Source organism: Saprolegnia parasitica (genome assembly GCF_000151545.1).
Source record: "Saprolegnia parasitica CBS 223.65 unplaced genomic scaffold supercont2.24, whole genome shotgun sequence".
NCBI lineage: Eukaryota > Oomycota > Saprolegniomycetes > Saprolegniales > Saprolegniaceae > Saprolegnia > Saprolegnia parasitica.
The window spans coordinates 172,095-190,947 of NW_012156418.1; the positions used below are offsets into that span (position 1 = coordinate 172,095).

Here is an 18,853-nt window from a genome sequence, read left to right on the forward strand (position 1 = left end):
CAGAAACACATGGTACACCCTCGTGGCGCCACCAGACGACGTTTAAAAACCAAAAATGATGAAATGGTATACACAGAAGAAACCCATCTAGTCGAGGCCCGCGAACGGGTCGTAGTGCCCCGACCCGTTCGAGTTGAAGTTGGTGGGCATCGTCGACATGTCGACCGAGTGCGTCGACGAGACGTTGATAAGCGTGTTGGCCGCGAACGGGTCAAACACGTCAAAGGGGTCCGTCGTAGCCGCGATGCGCGGTGGCGACGCGAGGTCCAGTAGGTTAAAGCTGTCGGGAATCGCCGACGACGACATCGACGACGTTGGCGCCGTCTCGGTCACTTGCGCGACGATCGGGTCCGGCGTGAAACTCTGTTGGAACTGGCCGCGGCGCATCTGGATGTTCCACTGAAGGTTGCTCAGCGATCCATGGTTTTCCTTGAGCACTTCGTTGACTTGCTGCATTGTAAACTCCATCACGACTACTCAAATGCGTGAGTATATGTCGCAAGCAAGGTTCTGACGTACCCGAGAAGGAGCTGTACTGGGCGTTCATGCCGCACCAGATGCAGTCAAAGAGCAAAAACACTAGAGCCGTGAAGTTGCACCCACGACAAACGCACGAGTTCCTACCTTCGGCGAAGAGCGTGTAGAACGCATCGGCGTTGGCAAAGATGGGCCAAATGTTTTCCCGCTCGAGGAAGAGCTCGCCGTCGTTCTGCCACAGAAGACGCGCGAGCAAGCATGTGATGTTGATGCCGACGGGCCCCCACGGGTACGTGTGCTCGTGCGAGCCCGGGATCTGCGAGCTCGTCATGCGCTTCACCTACACGCACAGTATCGTCGCTGTCGCAAGAGACGGCTGCCAACCTCATCGATCGACGTGGTCGCAAAGTAGATGAAGCAATTGAGACTCAAAAGACCGCCCGAGCGGAAGTCGGTCGTTGGGTCGGGCCGCTGGAAGCCGAGGCGGCTCCACGAGTCGCCACTGCGCTCAAACGCCGGGTCTACGCACACGACAAAGATACAATATTGTCCTCGTAGCGACAGACAATGTACCAAAGAGCGCGTCCGTCGACGAGTAGATGATGCCCCAGAAGGTGCAGAGTAGCTCCTCGTAGTCACTGTTGCCGCCGACGCACGGCCGCTTCGAGAGAAGGAAGAGCTTGTTCATGTTTGCAAGCACAACAGGATCCAGCGCCGACGAGTACTTGCCCTTGGGAAGGAAGACAGTCGTCGCCTCCTTGATGTCGTTGACAACGGACGCCGTCGCACGCGCAAACGCCGCAGCCTCTTCGGCGCGCGCCTTCTTGTCGCTGAGAACGCGCCCCGCGTCGCGGATGCCGTAATGAAGCGCATACATGACGAGAGATCCGTCTTCGTAGCCCGCGACGACGCAGCTATCCAAGAAGCCACGTGTAAAACCAATATCAAAGAGCCACGTCTTGCGGTACCGCTCGTCTTGCGAGAGCCCAAAGCACGTGAGCGCGCACGATCGCTTCGTCTCGATGCGGCGAATCACCGACGTGAGGTCACCGATCGGGCGCACGTCAAGGCCACCGTCGCGCCCGGCGCTGGCCGTAATCACAAACTGCCCGTCGCTCGTAAAGACGACGCCGCGCTGGAGCAACGCGAGCGGCTCGTCCTTGTCTTTCATCTGCACGCGCGAGACGACGCGGCCGTTGATCGAGACGAGCGCCAGCTCGGACTGCGTCGCCGTGTTGCGCCAGTCGGACGCCGACGCGTCGAGCGTGTGCACCGCATGCGACAAGATCGTGCCTTCGCACGAAATCGTGAGGTAGATGCTCGTGTCGACGACGCTCGGGAGCGAGAGGTCCATCGTGTGCAGCGGACACGACGTCCGAAGCGAGTGCAAAAGAAGGCGGTGGCCGCGACACGTGCTCGCGACAATGTCCAAGTGCACCTACGCACAGGCGTCAGCCCAACGCGCACAACACACACACGGCAACGTACGTTGAGCGCGACGCTGACGACCGGCCGCGTGTGGCCCACGAGAAGCACCCACGGCAGCGCGCCGACCGGCAGCTCCTTCTTGCTGCCCGACGAAAACATCCGGCGCGGGCGGCTCGCGGCGTACTTGGAGATGGCCCACACCTACGCAAAACGACTTGATGCCATGTATATTTGCAGCGTGGACGGACCGAGATCGTGCAGTCTTCGCTGCCAAACGCGAGTGCGACGTCGCCCGTGACATCGTCTTCGCTGCGCGCCATGCACAAGATACGCTGCTTGTGGAACGCAATGCGCTGGAGCAGCTCGCCATCGGCCGACCAGTGGATGCGCCAGCTGCCGTCAAAGTAGCCGCAGCTCACCATGTGCTCGTAAAAGACGAGACCATCGTCGATCGAGCACATGGCCGGGAGCCGCCACCACTGCTCGACTTCCTGGAGCGTGAACGGCGCGCCTTTGGCCGAGTCGGGCGTCGCGTTCTGGTACCGCTTGGCGAGCACGAGGCCGCTCTCGTCCGTCGTGTAAACGACCGACCCCGCGGGTGCATCGTCCGAGGCCTTGACCTTGGCCGCAACGTTCTTTACGACGCCCATGCCGTGGCCCTAGTACGCTCTGGATGAGCTTCTTGTCGACGATACATGTACACGCGCGGTGGTACCGTGGCCGTCGCGGTCGAAAAGCGGACGCTGGAGAGCGCCATCTCGTGGCGCGACGGAACATCGTACCGACGCACTTGGCTGCGCGACGAGAGGCTCGCGAGGGCGTGCGACGCAGGGTACCTACGCCCTTCGTGTCAATACAAACGACGCGACGAAAATGCGCACCGCTTCTCGAGCGCGTCGTCGACCGAGAGACGCGTCGGGTGCGCCTTGTGGAAGAGCTGCGATGGCACCGTACCACGCTGCGCGATGCGGTCGCGCGCGCACTTGTCGAGAAGCTTGAGTTTCAAGTTGTCCGGATAGCACTCGGGGTGGAAGACGTTGCCGTGGGCGACCGCGTCGGGGCCGCGCTGGTTGACGCCGAAAATCAAGTCGATCCACAAGTGCAGGTGGCACGAGACGTAGTCGCTCTCGAGCGCCTCGACTTGGGTGCGAATGAACGCGTCGACAGATCCGTGGGCCCACGGCGGCAAGACCACGGCCTCGAATCGCACGCTGCCCATGAGAAAGTGCGGCGACATATAAAACTCGGGCGTGAGCTCCCACCTACAACGAGCGTCCTTAGGATCCAAAGTATCAAATTATCGAGCCGGGCCGTACCCGCGCTCATTCGTCGACGACGTGCACTGCGCATATAGCGCCGGGATCGACGTCAAGGCGTACGATGCGGGCTTTCGGAGCGCGTCAAACGCTAGCGTAAACGGTTGCATACGCACGAGGGCGCCGAGCACACCATCCTGGCTCGAGTACGGACTGCCAAAATGGTATGGGAACGCACCGGACGACGCAAAGCGCGCGCCCGCACTCTCGAGGGCTTCGGTTGTTTGGCCGCCAATGGGCTTGGCAAAGTCGCGAAAGATGCTCGGGTCCTCAAAGTCGAGCGTCTCGGACGCATAGTCGGCGAGGACCCACGGAAACACTAGATGCGCGTCAGTGGCAAATTCCTCGCATCCTTCCTTGTCGTACCTGGGTACTGCGCAATGTCGTTGTACGAGCGCCCCGCCGCCACGTTGAGCAACATGATGTACTCAAAGTTGGAGATCTCTCGGCGAACCCACTGTGTCGTCGCGTGCCACGTCGAGTGCGCAACGAGGCGATCGCCGGTCAAGAGGCGCTTGGTCGTCACGAGGCACGGCGGTTTGCGCTGGCGCAGCACCGAGTAGACGATGTCCACGTCTTGGTCCGAGTCAAACCTACGTCCACCATCGAGTCAGACCATGCACTATCGACATTGAATACTATCAAATAGTACCCCAGCAAGAGCGATGTGCCGTCGACAAAGTAAATCTCCATGCCGCAACCCATGTCGAGGCGGAACCGGCGCCGGTACACGGCTTTGACGACACGGACGCTAAAGATGCGTCGCTTGAGAAGCACGAGACCCGTCTTGGCGTCGATATTGTCTTCGTCGACAACCTTTTCGCCCTCAAAGACGATGCTCGCCTGGCCAAGGCGGAACATGCCGTACACGACGCGGCCCTCGGGCAAGAGCAAATACGCAGTCGTGCGGAAGCTCGCGTTTACCGCGACCTTCTTCTTGTCGGCCGCCTTGGGCGACAGAGACGTTGCACTTGTCGGTGGTGGCGGCGGTGTCGTCGTCGCCTCAGTCGGGTCGTTGTGGTCCGACGACATGGACGACGGTTTGCGGAATCGACCAAACCCTGTCATGAAGCGCGATGACATGGACGCGCGCTTCGTCTCGGACGACGTCTCGGCCGGCGCCGTCGGCGCGTCGTCCACAGGCACTGCCGGTGTCGGCAACGGTGGTCCGTCGACACCCAGGATGGACGCTGACCGCGCGCGCTCGAGTGCCGCTGTCGCTTCGTCAATGGCGGCGGCGATCTGGACTTCGATCGCGCTGTCGTCGTCTTGGTGTCCGAGAAGGTGGTTCACAGTATGAGACTCGTCGTCTTCCGTGTCGTTGTTGTACTCTTCCTCAATCTCCAAGTCGTCGAGGTACGGCGACGTCGCGCCCGATTCGGCTCCGCTCTCTTGCGCCAGAAAGGCGTCGGTCGTCGACGCGTTGGCGCGCGACTGCTGTTTCGTGTACGGCTCGCTGCGCGCAACGTCGGGGAGGAGACGACAGCGCTGCCACTTGGACGACGTGAACGCGTCGAGTTGCCAGTTGCTCGCAGTTGTCTCAAACTGCGCCGACCACACGTGCTGAATGTTCCAGCGCAGAAGCCGCTCAAGTTTCATCCAGTCGTCGTACTCCTTGGCGAGCACACGCTTACGCCACACGGGGTCGGACGAGGGCCGCGCCTAGGATGGTTCCATATACCAACGTTTCAAGCAACAATATCAATGGAGTACCTGGACACCCGCCGAAAAGACGATTTGGATCGCACTACGCGCTTGGTCCGTCTCGTTCTCGACAGCGCTTTGAAACGCCGCGCGCTTCTTGAGCCGCGAGTCGCGCAACGTCTCGAGGTGCTCGTGGTAAAACATGTCACGGCGGTAGACCTCGGTTTCCGTCAAGACAAAGTCCTCGCGCTGCAGCATGTGGCGCAGCTCGTCCGTGACGCGAGCGTCACTTGCAGGCAGCGCGTAATGAGCTATCGGCACCAGATGAGATGCATGCGATTCAAAATTGCGTACCTCGGCACAACGGCGCGCCGACTCCATCCAGCGTGGTTCTGACGCGCAGAGCGACTGTGTGTGGTGCATGAGACGCGCGAGCTCGAGGACGAACCAGTGCACGAGCGACGTGTCTTCCTTCGTCGCGACAAACTGGGGCAGCTTGAGCACCTGCACAAAGTAGTCGAGCTTGTTGAGCTTTGCGACAAACACCGCGTCCATCGGCAGCGGCATCGAGTTGAGGCGGCTTCGGCGGCGCGCCGGCGCGCGACTCGCATCGTCGTCGTCGGACGAAGAGCTTTCATCGTCGCAATCGTCCTTGGCCTCGTCGTCGTACAAGACCTGGTACATGGAGCGCAGCACGAGCCCGAGAATCTGGCGCATGGCGCCGCCCGGAAACGGCTTGAGCGCCGACGGCACCAACGGGGCAAAGCTCCCGCGCTTGGGCATGCTGTTCGACATGGTCAAGCTAGGGCGCTGCGACGGCGTCGTCGTGAGGCTCGCGCGGGGCTGCGCCGTGCGGCCAAAGGTTGCGTCCAAGTCGAACGTGAGCTGCGACGCGCAACGCTGCCAAATGTTGAGCAGCGACTCGCAAAGGTCACGCTCGCCGTCGAGTTCTTCCCGACACTTCCAGAACGCAGTGTCGTCCATGGTCGAATCCCGGCGCTTCGTCGACGGCACGTCCGGATCAAAGTGGAAGACGACGCTCGCCGCGACGCTGCAGACGTGCTCAATGTTGCGCCAGCACACGGACGCGCGGGGCGGCACTTGGATGTCGACGAGATGCGTCACGCGATCCAGGATAGCCTTGAGCCATGACACAACCGCGCGCGACGACGGCGGGTACAGTGCAAGCGGGTGGAGCACGAGCTCGCCCGCGCTCTCGTTGGTCTTGAACTCGAGCACGACGAGCTGCGCCGCGAGCTCCAAGCACGCACCACCCACGAAGGAGTGCACGACGCCCGGCGCGACCGACACGAGAAGGTACATGAGGTGCGTACGAAGATGGTCGCTGAGGAGAGGTCCCGTCTCCTTGGTGCCCACGAGGCGTCGGTACTGGTCGCGGCGCGCGCCATCCTGCGCGACCACATCGACAAGGTATTTGTGGTCCTGGAACCGCGCAAGGGCAGTCGCCGCCCGCAGACGCTCCGTGTCCGTCAGACTTGCATTGGCCACGACCTCGCGCAAATGAAGTGTCGTCGTGTCCGCCGGTGCATCTATCACAATGGATGAATTAGCATCAATCATCTCCAATGACGCGTACGGTCGGCGTCCGGACACGCGTCGGCAAACAGCGTCGCGCTCGCGGGCAGTGGCACCGAGAGAAAGCTCTCAAACATGGCTTCGATCGCGACAGGTGGGTACGCGTGCGTGGCGTAGCACTGCAGAAGCGTTCGGCGGTTGATCGTGCACTCGATCGAGTCGTCGCCAAAGAGAAGCTTCCAGTACACAAAGCCGGCCCAACGAATGTGCAGTGGGCTTTGCTTGAGAAGCTCGAGAAACGGGAGTAGCATGCTCGGGTGCCGCACGACGTTCGAGGTCGTTGTCGCATCCGAGAGCAGCGCTGCGTGGTCGTGTACGTCGTCGCTGTCGCTCTGGAAGAGGTGCACCGCGGGATCGCCATAGTCGATGCCCAGGAGTAGCGAGTAGAGCTCGTTGAAACTACCGAGGTGCAATGGGTACTCTTGCACGTTGAGCGCCTCGAGGATCATGCGCACATCGATCGCCGACAGCGACGGCTACACCCATCGTAAGCGCATGTTGCATGGATATGCGTACTCTACCTTGAGCGTCGGCGTCGCGTTCAGGTTGCACTTGAAATTGATGTACGTGCGCAACAGCCGGAGGGTCATGCGGCGCACCGGTGCGTTGTCCGTCGCAATGAGCGGCAGCCAGATGCGAAGACCCCCAAGCCGCTCAAAGACGCTCAAAAACTCGGTTTGCGTCTCGGCGGTGATCGACAGATCGATGACGATTTGCAGCAAGTCGGGAATGTCCGAGTCCGACACGTGCTCCGCGATCGAGCCTGCGTCAATCTACAGACATGGAATCATGTGCGTGAGATTCGATGGGAAACGGTACCTCGACTTCGCTCACAGCGACCTTGATCGCATCGTCGACGATGCCGTCAGGGTTGGTCGGCTTTCCGAGCATGCTGAAGATAAGTGTGCGCGCCGCATCGAACGAGAGCATCATGGACGAGGGTGGCGCCGCGCCGATAAGGCCGAGGCCACTGACGAGCGACTTTTTCTGGCCTTGCTTCCACGCCTCAGGGTCGTACAAGAGCATGCGAATGGTCTCAAGAACGCGGTTCCGAAGATGGGCAGCGTCCGCCGGCGATTTGGTCGTGAGGTTCGACTTGCAGTAGACCGATGAGAGCATGCGCAGCATGTACCGGATCGAAATGACGGCGCTCGACACGATGTTTTCTTGATCGACATGTGCAGCTTCTCAAAGATCGTGTTCTATAGGCATACAACCATGAGCTTTCATCGCTATGAATGATGCTCGAACCTGGATCTCAACGGCTGCCGGGACCCACAGCTGAAAGTTGTACAGCAGGTTCTTCTGGATGTCATCACTGAGGTACCGGTCCGACGCCACCGCGCTCAAGAGCCGCTCGACCGTGCTCAGTAAATCGGGCGTCAAGTACGTCGTCGGAAGCGATCGCAACAATAGCGCAAGCAGAGGAATCGTTTGGCTACGGCGACACACAAACTAGGCAGCAGTTTACATGAGATACAAAATCACGCTTGCTTGCACCTTGTTGATCGTCGAATGGCGAAGGGTCTCGGCGAGAAGTGAGATCATCTTGGGGATCGAGAGCGGCCCAAGCGGGCGCGTGATGGTTTGGCACGCATTGAGGTCCAGCGGTCCGGCTTCGGCCAGCGGCGACACAAAGAGCGGCAAAAAGATCATCGGGCCGCCCATCTGCCACACCGAGTCCTTGAACGTCGAGATTGTCCGCAGGCGCACGGACGGAGCAGACCCGATGTTCTCGCCATGGTGCATGTTGCCGCTCGCGTCCAAAAGCAGCTTGTGCTTCTCGTCGTAGCTCCGCGCATCAAAGGCAAAGACGAGGCCTTCGTGGGGTGCCCCGGCCGATGTTGGCGCCGACGGAGCTGCGGCCGCGCTCCCTCTACACACAGTATCAAGTCTCGATGACAACACGGCGGGAGCGCGTACCCAGAAAGCGGCGCCGACGCCGTGAGCGACGACGACATCACGGCAGCGTTAAACTGCAAAACGACATTATCGTAGTCGTCGGCCGATTTGATGCTAGCGCAGAGAACCTTTAGATACAAGAGGTATCTTGATGGCGATGTACCCTTCGAGGACCGAGGCAGCAAGCGGCTGCGAGAAGAACGCGATGGACCCGACGTGCGCGATGAGGCACCGGCTGTAGTTGTTCTTGGTGCGCCCCACGTAGCACTTCATCTTGGTGCCTGGCGTCGTCGCAATCGCCGGGTAGCCAAACCGGAACGACTGGCGCGCGTCACCGTTGACATACACGTCGAGCTTGGACCCGCGGAACTGACGGTACGTGTGCACGATGCAGATCCATTGCCTGCAAGGACACTTGAATCAGAGAGGCAGCTATGCAGGGCGAGTACCATTGGTGCTTGACGAGAGCGTTGGGCACTTGAGCTTCGTTGTACTCGTTCTTCTTGACATCCAAGCTCTTGACGACGAGCGTCGTGTCCATAAAGCTCACTTCGACCCCGACGTTGCCTTCGGTGCTAAGTAGATAAGCATGAGGATACCAGCAATCGCACTCCTTCTTCTCAATACCAAAACGAAAACAGGGGCGAGTTCATCCCTGGCGAAGACTCGACGCGGATCCACGTCGAGAGCGTGTAGCCGGACGGCGGGAACGTGACCGTCTCCATCGAGGGCACGACAAAGCCCGACTGGTCGCCCGAGAGGTCGAGGTACCACGACGGCCCTGGCGCGCTCCGGGCCATCATTTCCATGGACGCGATAAAGGTCGCGACCGCGTTGTCGTCGGGGGCCACGTCCTTCCAACTACGCATGATCATTGAGACTGCGACTTCAAGTATGAGGAGCAGTGTACCGCGGCGACTGGAACACCTGCAGCATCGCGCGGATATCGTCGGCCGTCACCGAGTACTGCGCAATCTGCATCAAGAGCGCCAGGATCTTCTTCAAGATGGGCCGCGAGAAGCCGAGGAGGAGCGCATGCGCTTCGAGAGAAGCGACGATTTGGCGGTGGAAAGCGACTTGGATGCACGCTTGCGCGTTCGCTGCCTCGTGCTTGACCTACGATATGGCGGACATGAGGAGACGGCGACTGCATGCGGCAACGTACCATGAAGGTCAACGCATCGAGCAGCTCGATCTACATGCATCTGCATGAGCGTTGCGCGAGGTGCATACCCGTGGCTACCTGCTGCGGCTCGTCGACGACGCCGACAAAGTCGGTGAAGACACGGGCAAGCTGGTCGGGGAACCGGATCGTGCGCACGAGGGAGTCGATCGTGGACGCGTTCATGCCACCGACCGACATGACTAGGATAGCAGCATCTCCATGAGCATCCACTTCGTCTTCATGGAGAAGCATCATCTACCGAGGGTACTCCCGCAGAGATCCACGAGGTACGCGTCCATCGGCCGCATGCTGACAAATTGACTTTGAGATTTGTTCATGACGGCAGGGAAATCCCGCGACCGGATTGGCCAAAATTGGACCAAAAAGAACGTCGGTGCCAGATGGATCGTCGGGCGAAGATACCGCAGCGTTGGCGTCGCTGGCCGTGCTTAGCCGCGCCGTCGCCGACGACAACCGTCCTGCGGAAGCGCCACGCTGGCGACCATGGTAGCTTCATCCGCGTGCAGCCACGTCAAGCGGCGTCAAGTGCGCACGCGACCAGGCAGCGGCGCCCGTGCCCATCCTCCTCGACGAGCAGGTCAATGAATGGCCGCGATGCTTGCCCTCGTCGTCGCCACAGGCCAAGTGAAGTGGCAGCGCGATTGACCACACTCCGCCAGTTGGTCACGAGATGGGTCTCGGCCATGAGGTTCGGATCGGAGACCTTTACTCTCTGGCCCATGCACTATTTTATTGCATTTTGCTCCAGACGCTGCTGCAGGAAGACGACATATTTGGATGGCAATAGAACACGAAAAGGAGCATGATGCAGTAGGGTCGTCGAATGGAAGGCTAGGCTGTGGGCTGGACCAAGCAACGGTGCAGGCGCGTGTACGTCATGGCCACGAACGGGTTGAGGCTGGTCACGGCCGTCGCTGTCGCCGGGAACGCTTCGCAGCGCTTGAGCAAGATAATGGTGTTGTACTGGACGCTAAACGACGCGTGGAAGAGACCTTGCGCGATCACGTGGAGCCCGCCTACACAGTATGATCATCGATGCGCAGGATGTGCAAGCGCTGCGCCTACCGCGGGCGCGCGGCAAGTGGCTCAAGAGCTCCTTGAGCTCGGCTTCCGTGTGCAGGAACGACACAAAGTCGGCGTACATACGCTCGACGAGCGCATCCTCCAGCACGCGCTCGTGGAGAAGCACTTGAACGTGCCTGCGCAAGTCGACGCCCCGAGCTCTGGCGTATCCTTCGCGTCAAGGACTCTGGTCAATGGCACAGAAGAGAAAAGCAGGCGGAAAAGGATATGTCAAAGGCCGGGGTCGTCGGCGCCATGGCGGCGCGCGCGGCTTGGAATCGTTCGTAGTTTTCCGTGCGCGCCCACTTGGTGATGCGGCGGTTGTTGATGGCCGTGCGCCGACCCTGCGCGTCGCGGTCCATAAAGTGCGCCTCGCCCGTCACAATGTCGGTGATGTTGAGGCGCGTGTAGTCTTCAAACATGCAGCGCACCCACTCTTCGCTAAAGCCGGCCGCGATCCCGTCCATGACCTAGGCGCCGCATTTCGATTAATCGTCCATGCTGGCCTCGCGCCAAGCACTACCTCGAGAATAAAGTCGTGGTCGGATGCGTCGGCGTCGTCCTTCTCGGTCGGGAGGTTGGTCACGATGTCGCCACTCGAGAGGTCGCAGAGCACGTCCCACCACTCCTTCTTGCCCTTGAACATGGGGTTGGTGACGCCGGCGATAAAACCCGGCACTTGAAGAAACGCCAAGTCGGTCAAGTTGGCATACGGGAACTGCCGGTAGAGGATCCCGACGAGGGGCGGGCACAAGAGGGCGCTCATCGAGAGCACGTAGTTGCACACCTCACCTGCCACAGCCGTGGATACATTAGAAAAAGAGGCTTGTATCGCAGGCGCACCGGCGGGGAGGGTGTAGCCAAGCATGATGATGCGGGCGCCCGTCAAGACAGCGTTGTACAGCGTCATGGTCTCGGCGCCAAACTTGGCGATGAGGTCGAGCAGCAAGCCTTCCTCGTGCTATGCAAGGAATCGATAGTATCTCTGTCACCATGATCCCACTTTTGCGTACTTGGTCGTGCGTGCTGCAGAGCTTGATCTGGAGCGGAACGCTGGCGCCGTCCCATTGCGCCTGCGTCTTGAAGACGAGCGATCTATCGGAGCATGAGTACCACCCGTCAGGAATATCAAAGCACCAACTCGTCGGACGTGCGGATGTCGCCACTGAGCGGCTTGGCACTCATCGAACGCTTCAGCAAGCGTACTTCCACTGGCGACCGCTGGAGGCACGTGACGCCCGAGACGTCGACGCGGTTGATTGCGTCAAAGAGGCCTTGCAGGATCTGCGTTGTCGCGGCTTCGGGTGCGTCCAAGCGCAGTGCAAAGAGCTTGTCGACGGCCATCACGACCAGTGGCTTGAAGGCGTAGCAGAACTAAGACATCATCAGCCAGTCGTCGCCACAAGAGGAGGGCGCGTGCCTGGTACGAAGAGCTAATGGCGACGGCCTTGACCCGCGCGCCGCGGCGGACGTTAGCGTCGTGCTGGGTCTTGACGACACTCAAGCAATACTGCACGCTCTCGGGCTCGTGGATGAAGAAGACAGTGTAGTCCTCTTCGCGATTGTGGACGCCCTCGGGCAGCATCATGTCGGCGAAAAACTCGGGTGGGCGATGGACCGTCGCCTCGAGCGCGTCGACCGCGGCCGGGTAGCTCGCACGGAGCGTACTGCCCTTGTCAATGTCTACCAGCGCCGACCTGCATATGGCCATCGTACCAAGGCAGCGCCATCGTACCAAACTCTGCATACAAGGTCGTCGTCGCCATGCTCGGTGCGGTCGCGTGTTCGCCGTTTGGGCTCGGTATCCGGATGATACGAGCCGCCGAGGATCTCGACGCCGGACCGAGCAAGCACTGCATCGTTCGACAGACCAGCTGCTCATGGACAGTGCTTGTCATGCACTGTGCGACGGTTGCTGCTTCTAGGATCTTCCCAGCGTGTCCACAAGCTGCATGGCGCCCAGGGTACGCCGCATGGAGCGACTGCGATGCCGGTACGGATCAGGCGAGGCGTCGAGGTTCACGTTAATAAATAGAGCATCTCTAGGTTACAAGCACGGCATGGGAAACTCGCGCGTCGCACGAAGCAAGAGCGCTTCGAGCTGTGTCGGCTTGGACGGGCAGATGGGCGTCCGGTCGACGTCGGCTTGGGCCGTCCCGAGCACGAGCGGTGTGTCGGAGAAGGACACGCGGTGGGCCTTCGCTTTCTTCGCGACGGGCTCCACGTGGCAGTCGATGATCGCGTGGTCAATGTTGAGCTTCTGGTGCTTGAGGTGGATGCGCTTAAAGTACGCGTCGGCTGCATGCAAATACGGCAGCGCCTCCTCCAGCTTCTCTCGCTTCCAGAGGTCCGCGGCCTTGTCCTTGACGCGCAGCATTTCGTGCCAGAGCACCGAGATGTCATGAACCTCGGCGGCGTAGCATGCGTCGACGTTACCGGGTTTGGAGCCGAGCACAGCGGCCTTGGCGAGGCTCCAGATCGCATGCGGCGACGCGGTCCACGCCAAGTCCTTCTTGGCGAGCATCTTGGCGATGCGGTCGTTGGCCATGACAAGGAAGCGCACGCAGCGGTCCTCGGGCTGGATGCCAAAGGCGCAGAGCGTCGCGAGCTCATTCGCGATCGCGACCAGGTTTTTCTCGATGACGGACGCATTGAGGTCCGAGAGGTGGGCCTCGACCACGAGACTACGCAGCTTGAAGGCGAGCGAGAGGCCTTCGACGTTCTTCGTCTCGCACGGGCGAACACGCTTGCAGCTCATGTCCCAAGAGGCGGTGAAATCAGCGACTGAATGTCAGCGGCCGCCGCCACGGGACGGCGCACTCCGGCTCTGCGCCAGGTCCGGTGCCAACCGAAGCCACCACGTGGTCGAGACATCCGGACCGTGTTAATGCTTTGTTATAATTGCCGTCACAACGGCAATTGGACAGAAAAGAGGCAACTGGACAGTCTAACAAGTCGCGTTACGCGCATCGCACCTTGGTCGAACGCGCGCACAAACGACATTCTTGCGTCGTGTGAACGCTTGTCGATGAAGAGGTGCGCTAGCCTGCTGGAAGCTCCTGCTGGACGGATTTGCTATGTCGTCGTCCCGCTGGCTCGTGCACATGGTGGGTGAAGTAATGCAAATTCGCACAGATGAGTTGTATTGTCTGATCCGAGTCATGGCCAGCTTACGTTTGATTGGACAAGATGTGATGTGGCGCGAATTCGATGACGGGCGACTTGAGTTTGCTATGAAAAGATACGGCAATGTGGCCGTGGTCGTGGGCTGGTCGTTGGGACCGGGCGCACTAACGGGGAAGCAGGTGGAAGTTCCCTCCGTAGCCGCTGGCGACTGCGTTTCTCTTGTCCACGGCTCATGCCAAAAATGCGTTGCACTTGGTCGCGGGAGGTCCTTGCCTGGATGCAGCGATGCACCCAGCACACAGTTTGCACTCCAAGCATTTGCACCTAGCTGCACGCGCTGGCACTCCTAAAAATATGCGACGAACGCCATCTCGCCCGCTTCGACTTGGCCAAAGCCCTCGAAAGAAAGAACAAAAGCGATGGCGTTCATCGTCAAACGCACTCCCATGCGAGCACAAGCTGATTCACCGAGCTTACATTGTGTAAAGTTTCGATCGTGGCACCAAGAGCCAGCATGCCGTTGGCGTCTCTGCAGTCCAATTGTACCCAGCCCTCTCCTCGCTTCGATGCTGGAACGGAAAGGAACGCGCGATGGATCCTGGATCAAAAGACACAGCTGCGCTTTCTTTTTATCTGGACTTGGTCAATGGATTCGAACGTGTCGTCGGCACGAAGTCGCGTCTGCACGAAAGTCCAAAGATGCGCAGAATCATATCTTGGGTGCGGGATTAAACTTTCATCTTCCAGAGCTTCAACTTGAAGCCAAACATCTCCGAGAGCGCCGACGAGAACGCCGAGAGCACAACGACGCGCGTGATGTTGTACAAGAGCGGGTTCATCGTCAGCCCCGAGATCTTATTGGGCGAGTTGAGCTCCTACATGCACAATGTCAACAACCAGTCCATGGGGCATCGATCGACCTTGAGGAGCTTGGAGGCGAGCTTGAGCACGTTGTTGGAGATGAGGAGCTTCTCCTTCTTGTGCGGTGTCATGAGCAGCTTCAGGTACACGTTCATTTGCTCGGTCAAGAGCAACGACGTGTTTTGGTACTTGCGGTTGATGTTGGAGCCGAGCATCATGAACCGCAAGAGGAAAAAACTATGCGAGCGTTCGCCTCTCATCCTGTCGGTATTTCGTGCACTAGTACCTCGAGAGGAGACACCACAGCGTCACTTCCGTGTGCACGAGCGTCGAGAAGAGCGACGCCGAGCTCGGAAGCGTCTCGGACACGGCTTGGACGCCCATGACGGCGAGGAAAAGCAGCACAATCAGAAACGACGTCGACACGATCTCGTCGGCCGCTCGCTGCCGACCCTGGCGCTTGAGCCACGACCGACCACCGCGGAGACTCAGCCACGCCTTGATGTTGACAACGTTCTTGAGCCGAAAGTGCGGCAAATGCGACGCCCGCGACCGCCGCGCCGACGTGAGCGCCGTAAAGCACTTGGCGTATCTAGCACGGTGCCGCCATGAGTCTCCTGCAACGAGACGTCTGGGTACAGGAAGCGGCGGTGGTACGTAACTTCGGCGTCCGCGAGTGCGGAAAAGATGAGCGATGCCAAGATAAAGGTCGCAACCGTGCACGAAAGCGCCGCGACAGCATAGAGACCCATGTGTAGCCATAGCTTCCGCTCCAGCGTCGCCAGCGGCATCGTCATGAGTGCCATCACAACCGAGCGCACATGCTACGCGCATTCGTTGTCAGTGACTTGAACAAAGCAACGCACCTCAAAGATCATCTTGGGGTCGTACACGTCAATGTTGTGCTCGGTCGAGTAGCTCAGTGCCCGGTGCGTCCACGGGACGAGTGCGATGATCGTCGCGCTCATGCGCGCCGCGATGCGGTACAGAGACCGCGGCGGCGTTGCTTTGACCTACTTCTGTATGGATCCGGAACGCCACCATGAAATGTTCTACCTTGAGCAAGATGTTGGACCGCAGCTCCGCAATCGTCATCGACTCCTTGATCGGAATCCCGCCTTTCCAGACAACGACTTTGACACGTCGGTGCGTAAACGTGTCGCCAAACGACGGTTCGCTAAAGCTTCGCGTGGTGCGGCGCTATGCAGGCGACAACGATTCATCACGAGTGCCCTTGCGACACCAACAAGAACGTACGTCGCCGTCGAGTGGGGAGCCGCGATTGGGGGGCGCGTTGCCGTGCAATTGGTGCTTCATGCCATCGGTGTCTTCGTCGCTCGATGACGAGGCACCACCGTCGCTGTCGCTGTCGCCGCTTTCCTGCGACGAGCCTTCGGACTCGAGCAGCGCCGTGTCCAGCCCTTCGTGCTCGCGCTTGGTTGTCGCCGACAATTTGGCCGTCGGTGCCGGCGACGTCGGCGAGTTCAACTGCAGCGTAATGTGGCCGTCGGGGTCGGCCGATAAGACGAGCGACGAGACGCGTCCATAGCCGCACGACGTGAGCGTCAGGAGCACATAGGGCGCCCAGACCTCGAACGACGTGAGCGTCGATGCGCTCGTCGTGTCGCCGCAAAAGTACCAGATCGTGACGCAGAGGTGGCCGACGTACACGGCCGAGGCCAAGTAGTAGAACACAAAGTTCTACGTCCATTCTCCTGAGCCTCCAGCGAGCGCGCATCGCAGCAACCTTTTGCGTCCAATACTCTGGAAAGAACGGAAACAAGATCGCGCGGTAGAAGCCTTGGCGCACAAGCCGCTTGTCGTACTTGCTCGGCTTGGTGTTGAAGAAGGCCGACCTGCATTCCATTGTCCATGAGCCATACTACTTCGCTTCCTGGCGTACCCCTTGATGACGTCAAAGTCGATGAACTCTTGGTTGAACACCGTTTGCACGGGCGGCAGCTCGTACTTGCGCGATGCCCGGTGCTTGTGCGCCGCTGCATCTAGGCGCCATGAGCCCATGGTCACGTCCATACCCGTACCTGGCGCAGCTCCCTTCTCATGCGTGCTCTTCCGCGCCCGGAGCGTTCGTGGCGCCGCCGTCGTCGCCATCCCACGTCGTGAGGATGGGACAGTTACGACATCCGGACGCTCTCCGCATATCCTTATCCGTATGGTCGCTGGCCAACCTTATCCGGCCATATTTATCCGGACTTCCAGCCCTCCGGCTGGCGCTAGACGCACGCAACTCAAGCGGGGTCGTGGTGCACGTCTGGGCGGAATCATATCGAGGTCCGCGCACTGGACAAACGTACGAGCCTCTGATTACGCGAGGCCTGTGCTGCGAGTTGTTGACGCAGTGGCGTGATTTTAGTATAGGAACGCGTAATCTCGTCGCGCTTCTTCAACATCCCGCCAACCGTCGAGAAGCCGAGTCGTAACCGGCTTTAGTCTGCCTTCCTCTGCGCCATGACCACGAAGACCTTGCTGCACGCTGCCTGTACTGTCAATGGCGACCCCATGAGCCTCTCGCTGCAAGAAGACGGGCTTGTCCTAGCGCGTGGTGCGGCGCCGATGACGACGATCGCATGGGCCGACGTCCTTGGCGCGTCGGCGACCGAGACCACGCTCACGATCCATACGTGCCCGCGCCAGGGCGAGGGCACGCGCAAGCTCCGCACGCTTGTGGCCAAGAGCGACGACACGACCCTGTTGGCGCACTTCGCCATCGCCACGCACTTTCTGGCGCGCTTTGGCTGGGCGCCGGAGCGCAGCCTCGATGACATGTTGCACGCGACGCCGGCACCCCGCGTACGTCGTTCGAGCTCACGAGCGAGCCACCCTGCTAATGTACATGCGTAGAAATGCCTCGTGCTCATCAACCCCATCGGCGGCTCGGGTACAGCGACAGGCGCGGAAGGGGCGCGATGCTGACTCATGTGTTCTCTGTTCTCAGGCAAGTCGGAAGCCATGTTTGAGAGCGTGCGTGGCTTCTTTGACGCGGCCAGCATCGACGTGACAACCCAGTGCACCGAGTATGCGGGCCACGCGACCGAGATTGGGCGCACGCTGGACCTTACAGCGTTCGACTTTGTGGTGTGCGTCGGAGGGGACGGGCTCGCGTCCGAAGGTATAAAGAACCATCTTGCATTCCTCGTTTGACGACGCTGCGCCTGCGTGTAGTCGTGCAGGGCCTCATGCGGCGCCTCGACTGGCACGACGCGATTCGCTTTCCGTTCGGGGTAGGCCCAACCCTTGCAACATTACGATTGGATGGACGCTGTCGTAGCTCATTCCGGGTGGCTCGGGCAATGGCCTTACACAATCACTTACAAAGCTGCTCGGCGAAGCCTTTGAGCCTGAAAACTGCGCCTACCTGATCGTCAAGGGCGCGCCGCAGCCCATCGACATGATGACGGCGCGTGCGTCATGCGATGGTCGACGTCATCCACTTATTACGTGCTGCGTAGGCAACGCCGAGCAAGAAACGTTCTACAGCTTCCTCTCGCTCGCATGGGCGTTCGTCGCGGACGTCGACTTGGAGTCGGAGACGTACCGGTTCCTCGGCGGCGCGCGCTTCACGATGGCGTCCGTGGCCAAGATCCTCTCTTGGAAGCGCTGGCACGGGACACTCTCGTATCTGCCGATCGAGGCCGACGAGAGCAGCGAGAGCGGGTTCTGGGAAAGCAACCCCACACCATCGGGGTCGGCCCCACAGCTCGACCTTCTGCACGACATTTCGGCGCCCGTGCCGACACATTGGAAAACGATCGAAGGACCGTACTCGTTCTTTTGGGCGACGAGTGCGGCCCTTCCGTCGTCTGACTGCCACCTCGCGCCTGGTGCGCACATCAACGACGGCTACATTCACATTATTGCCGCGCCTGAGAATCTCTCGATGGTTGCGCAGACCCAACTCCTCTTGGGCCTCGATACAGGCGCGCATATCGAGTACCCGTTCGTCCACGTCATCAAAACCCGGTACACATGTCTGTTGTCTTTTCGCGCGATGCGACGCGACCGAACAGGGCCTACCAACTGCGGCGCACCGACACCAACTACGTTTCGATTGACGGCGAGCGCCTCGGTGGCGAGACCATCCAGGTACACATGTCGCATATGCTTGATACATTGATACAAACCCAGGCAGGTGCAAATGCACAAGGGCCTCGGGCGCGTCATGTGCTTGCCACTGCCGGCGCAGACGTAATGGAATCTGTATTACACAACGTGTCGTCTAGCGAGGTAATCGTAT

The 18,853-nt window shown here is 60.1% G+C and overlaps 5 protein-coding genes across 5 annotated transcripts; 1 reads left to right on the top strand and 4 right to left on the bottom strand.

Annotated features, from left to right (window-relative positions):
* Positions 1–87: 87 nt before the first annotated feature.
* SPRG_06255 (hypothetical protein) lies at positions 88–9,711 on the bottom strand (the record flags this gene model as incomplete). The annotated part of the gene is made up of 28 exons (XM_012345641.1): positions 88–473; positions 520–579; positions 625–817; positions 862–998; positions 1,051–1,391; positions 1,446–1,915; positions 1,966–2,106; positions 2,154–2,564; positions 2,621–2,741; positions 2,787–3,167; positions 3,222–3,540; positions 3,588–3,814; positions 3,874–4,883; positions 4,935–5,176; positions 5,231–6,415; positions 6,463–6,937; positions 6,983–7,234; positions 7,281–7,611; positions 7,638–7,663; positions 7,713–7,916; positions 7,962–8,331; positions 8,385–8,477; positions 8,527–8,766; positions 8,813–8,938; positions 8,991–9,224; positions 9,274–9,479; positions 9,529–9,558; positions 9,607–9,711. 28 exons carry the CDS (start codon positions 9,709–9,711, stop codon positions 88–90), a joined length of 8,316 nt encoding a protein of 2,771 aa, XP_012201031.1.
* Positions 9,712–10,380: 669 nt separating this feature from the next.
* Positions 10,381–12,411, bottom strand: SPRG_06256 (hypothetical protein; the record flags this gene model as incomplete). Its single annotated transcript, XM_012345642.1, has 9 exons — positions 12,347–12,411; positions 12,032–12,294; positions 11,753–11,985; positions 11,625–11,706; positions 11,455–11,572; positions 11,135–11,403; positions 10,842–11,081; positions 10,615–10,777; positions 10,381–10,565 (listed from the first exon to the last, which is right to left on the bottom strand). Exons 1-9 carry the CDS (start codon positions 12,375–12,377, stop codon positions 10,381–10,383), a joined length of 1,584 nt encoding a protein of 527 aa, XP_012201032.1. The 5' UTR covers positions 12,378–12,411.
* Positions 12,412–12,605: 194 nt separating this feature from the next.
* Positions 12,606–13,388, bottom strand: SPRG_06257 (hypothetical protein). The gene has a single exon (XM_012345643.1). The coding sequence runs from the start codon at positions 13,367–13,369 to the stop codon at positions 12,659–12,661; it is 711 nt and encodes a 236-aa protein (XP_012201033.1). The 5' UTR covers positions 13,370–13,388; the 3' UTR covers positions 12,606–12,658.
* Positions 13,389–14,465: 1,077 nt separating this feature from the next.
* Positions 14,466–16,710, bottom strand: SPRG_06258 (hypothetical protein; the record flags this gene model as incomplete). Its single annotated transcript, XM_012345644.1, has 9 exons — positions 14,466–14,612; positions 14,658–14,835; positions 14,885–15,190; positions 15,238–15,422; positions 15,465–15,611; positions 15,655–15,798; positions 15,856–16,299; positions 16,346–16,454; positions 16,502–16,710. 9 exons carry the CDS (start codon positions 16,708–16,710, stop codon positions 14,466–14,468), a joined length of 1,869 nt encoding a protein of 622 aa, XP_012201034.1.
* Positions 16,711–17,172: 462 nt separating this feature from the next.
* On the top strand, positions 17,173–18,808 carry SPRG_06259 (hypothetical protein; the record flags this gene model as incomplete). Its single annotated transcript, XM_012345645.1, has 8 exons — positions 17,173–17,409; positions 17,461–17,497; positions 17,555–17,728; positions 17,782–17,840; positions 17,888–18,020; positions 18,069–18,579; positions 18,627–18,702; positions 18,749–18,808. 8 exons carry the CDS (start codon positions 17,173–17,175, stop codon positions 18,806–18,808), a joined length of 1,287 nt encoding a protein of 428 aa, XP_012201035.1.
* Positions 18,809–18,853: the final 45 nt, after the last annotated feature.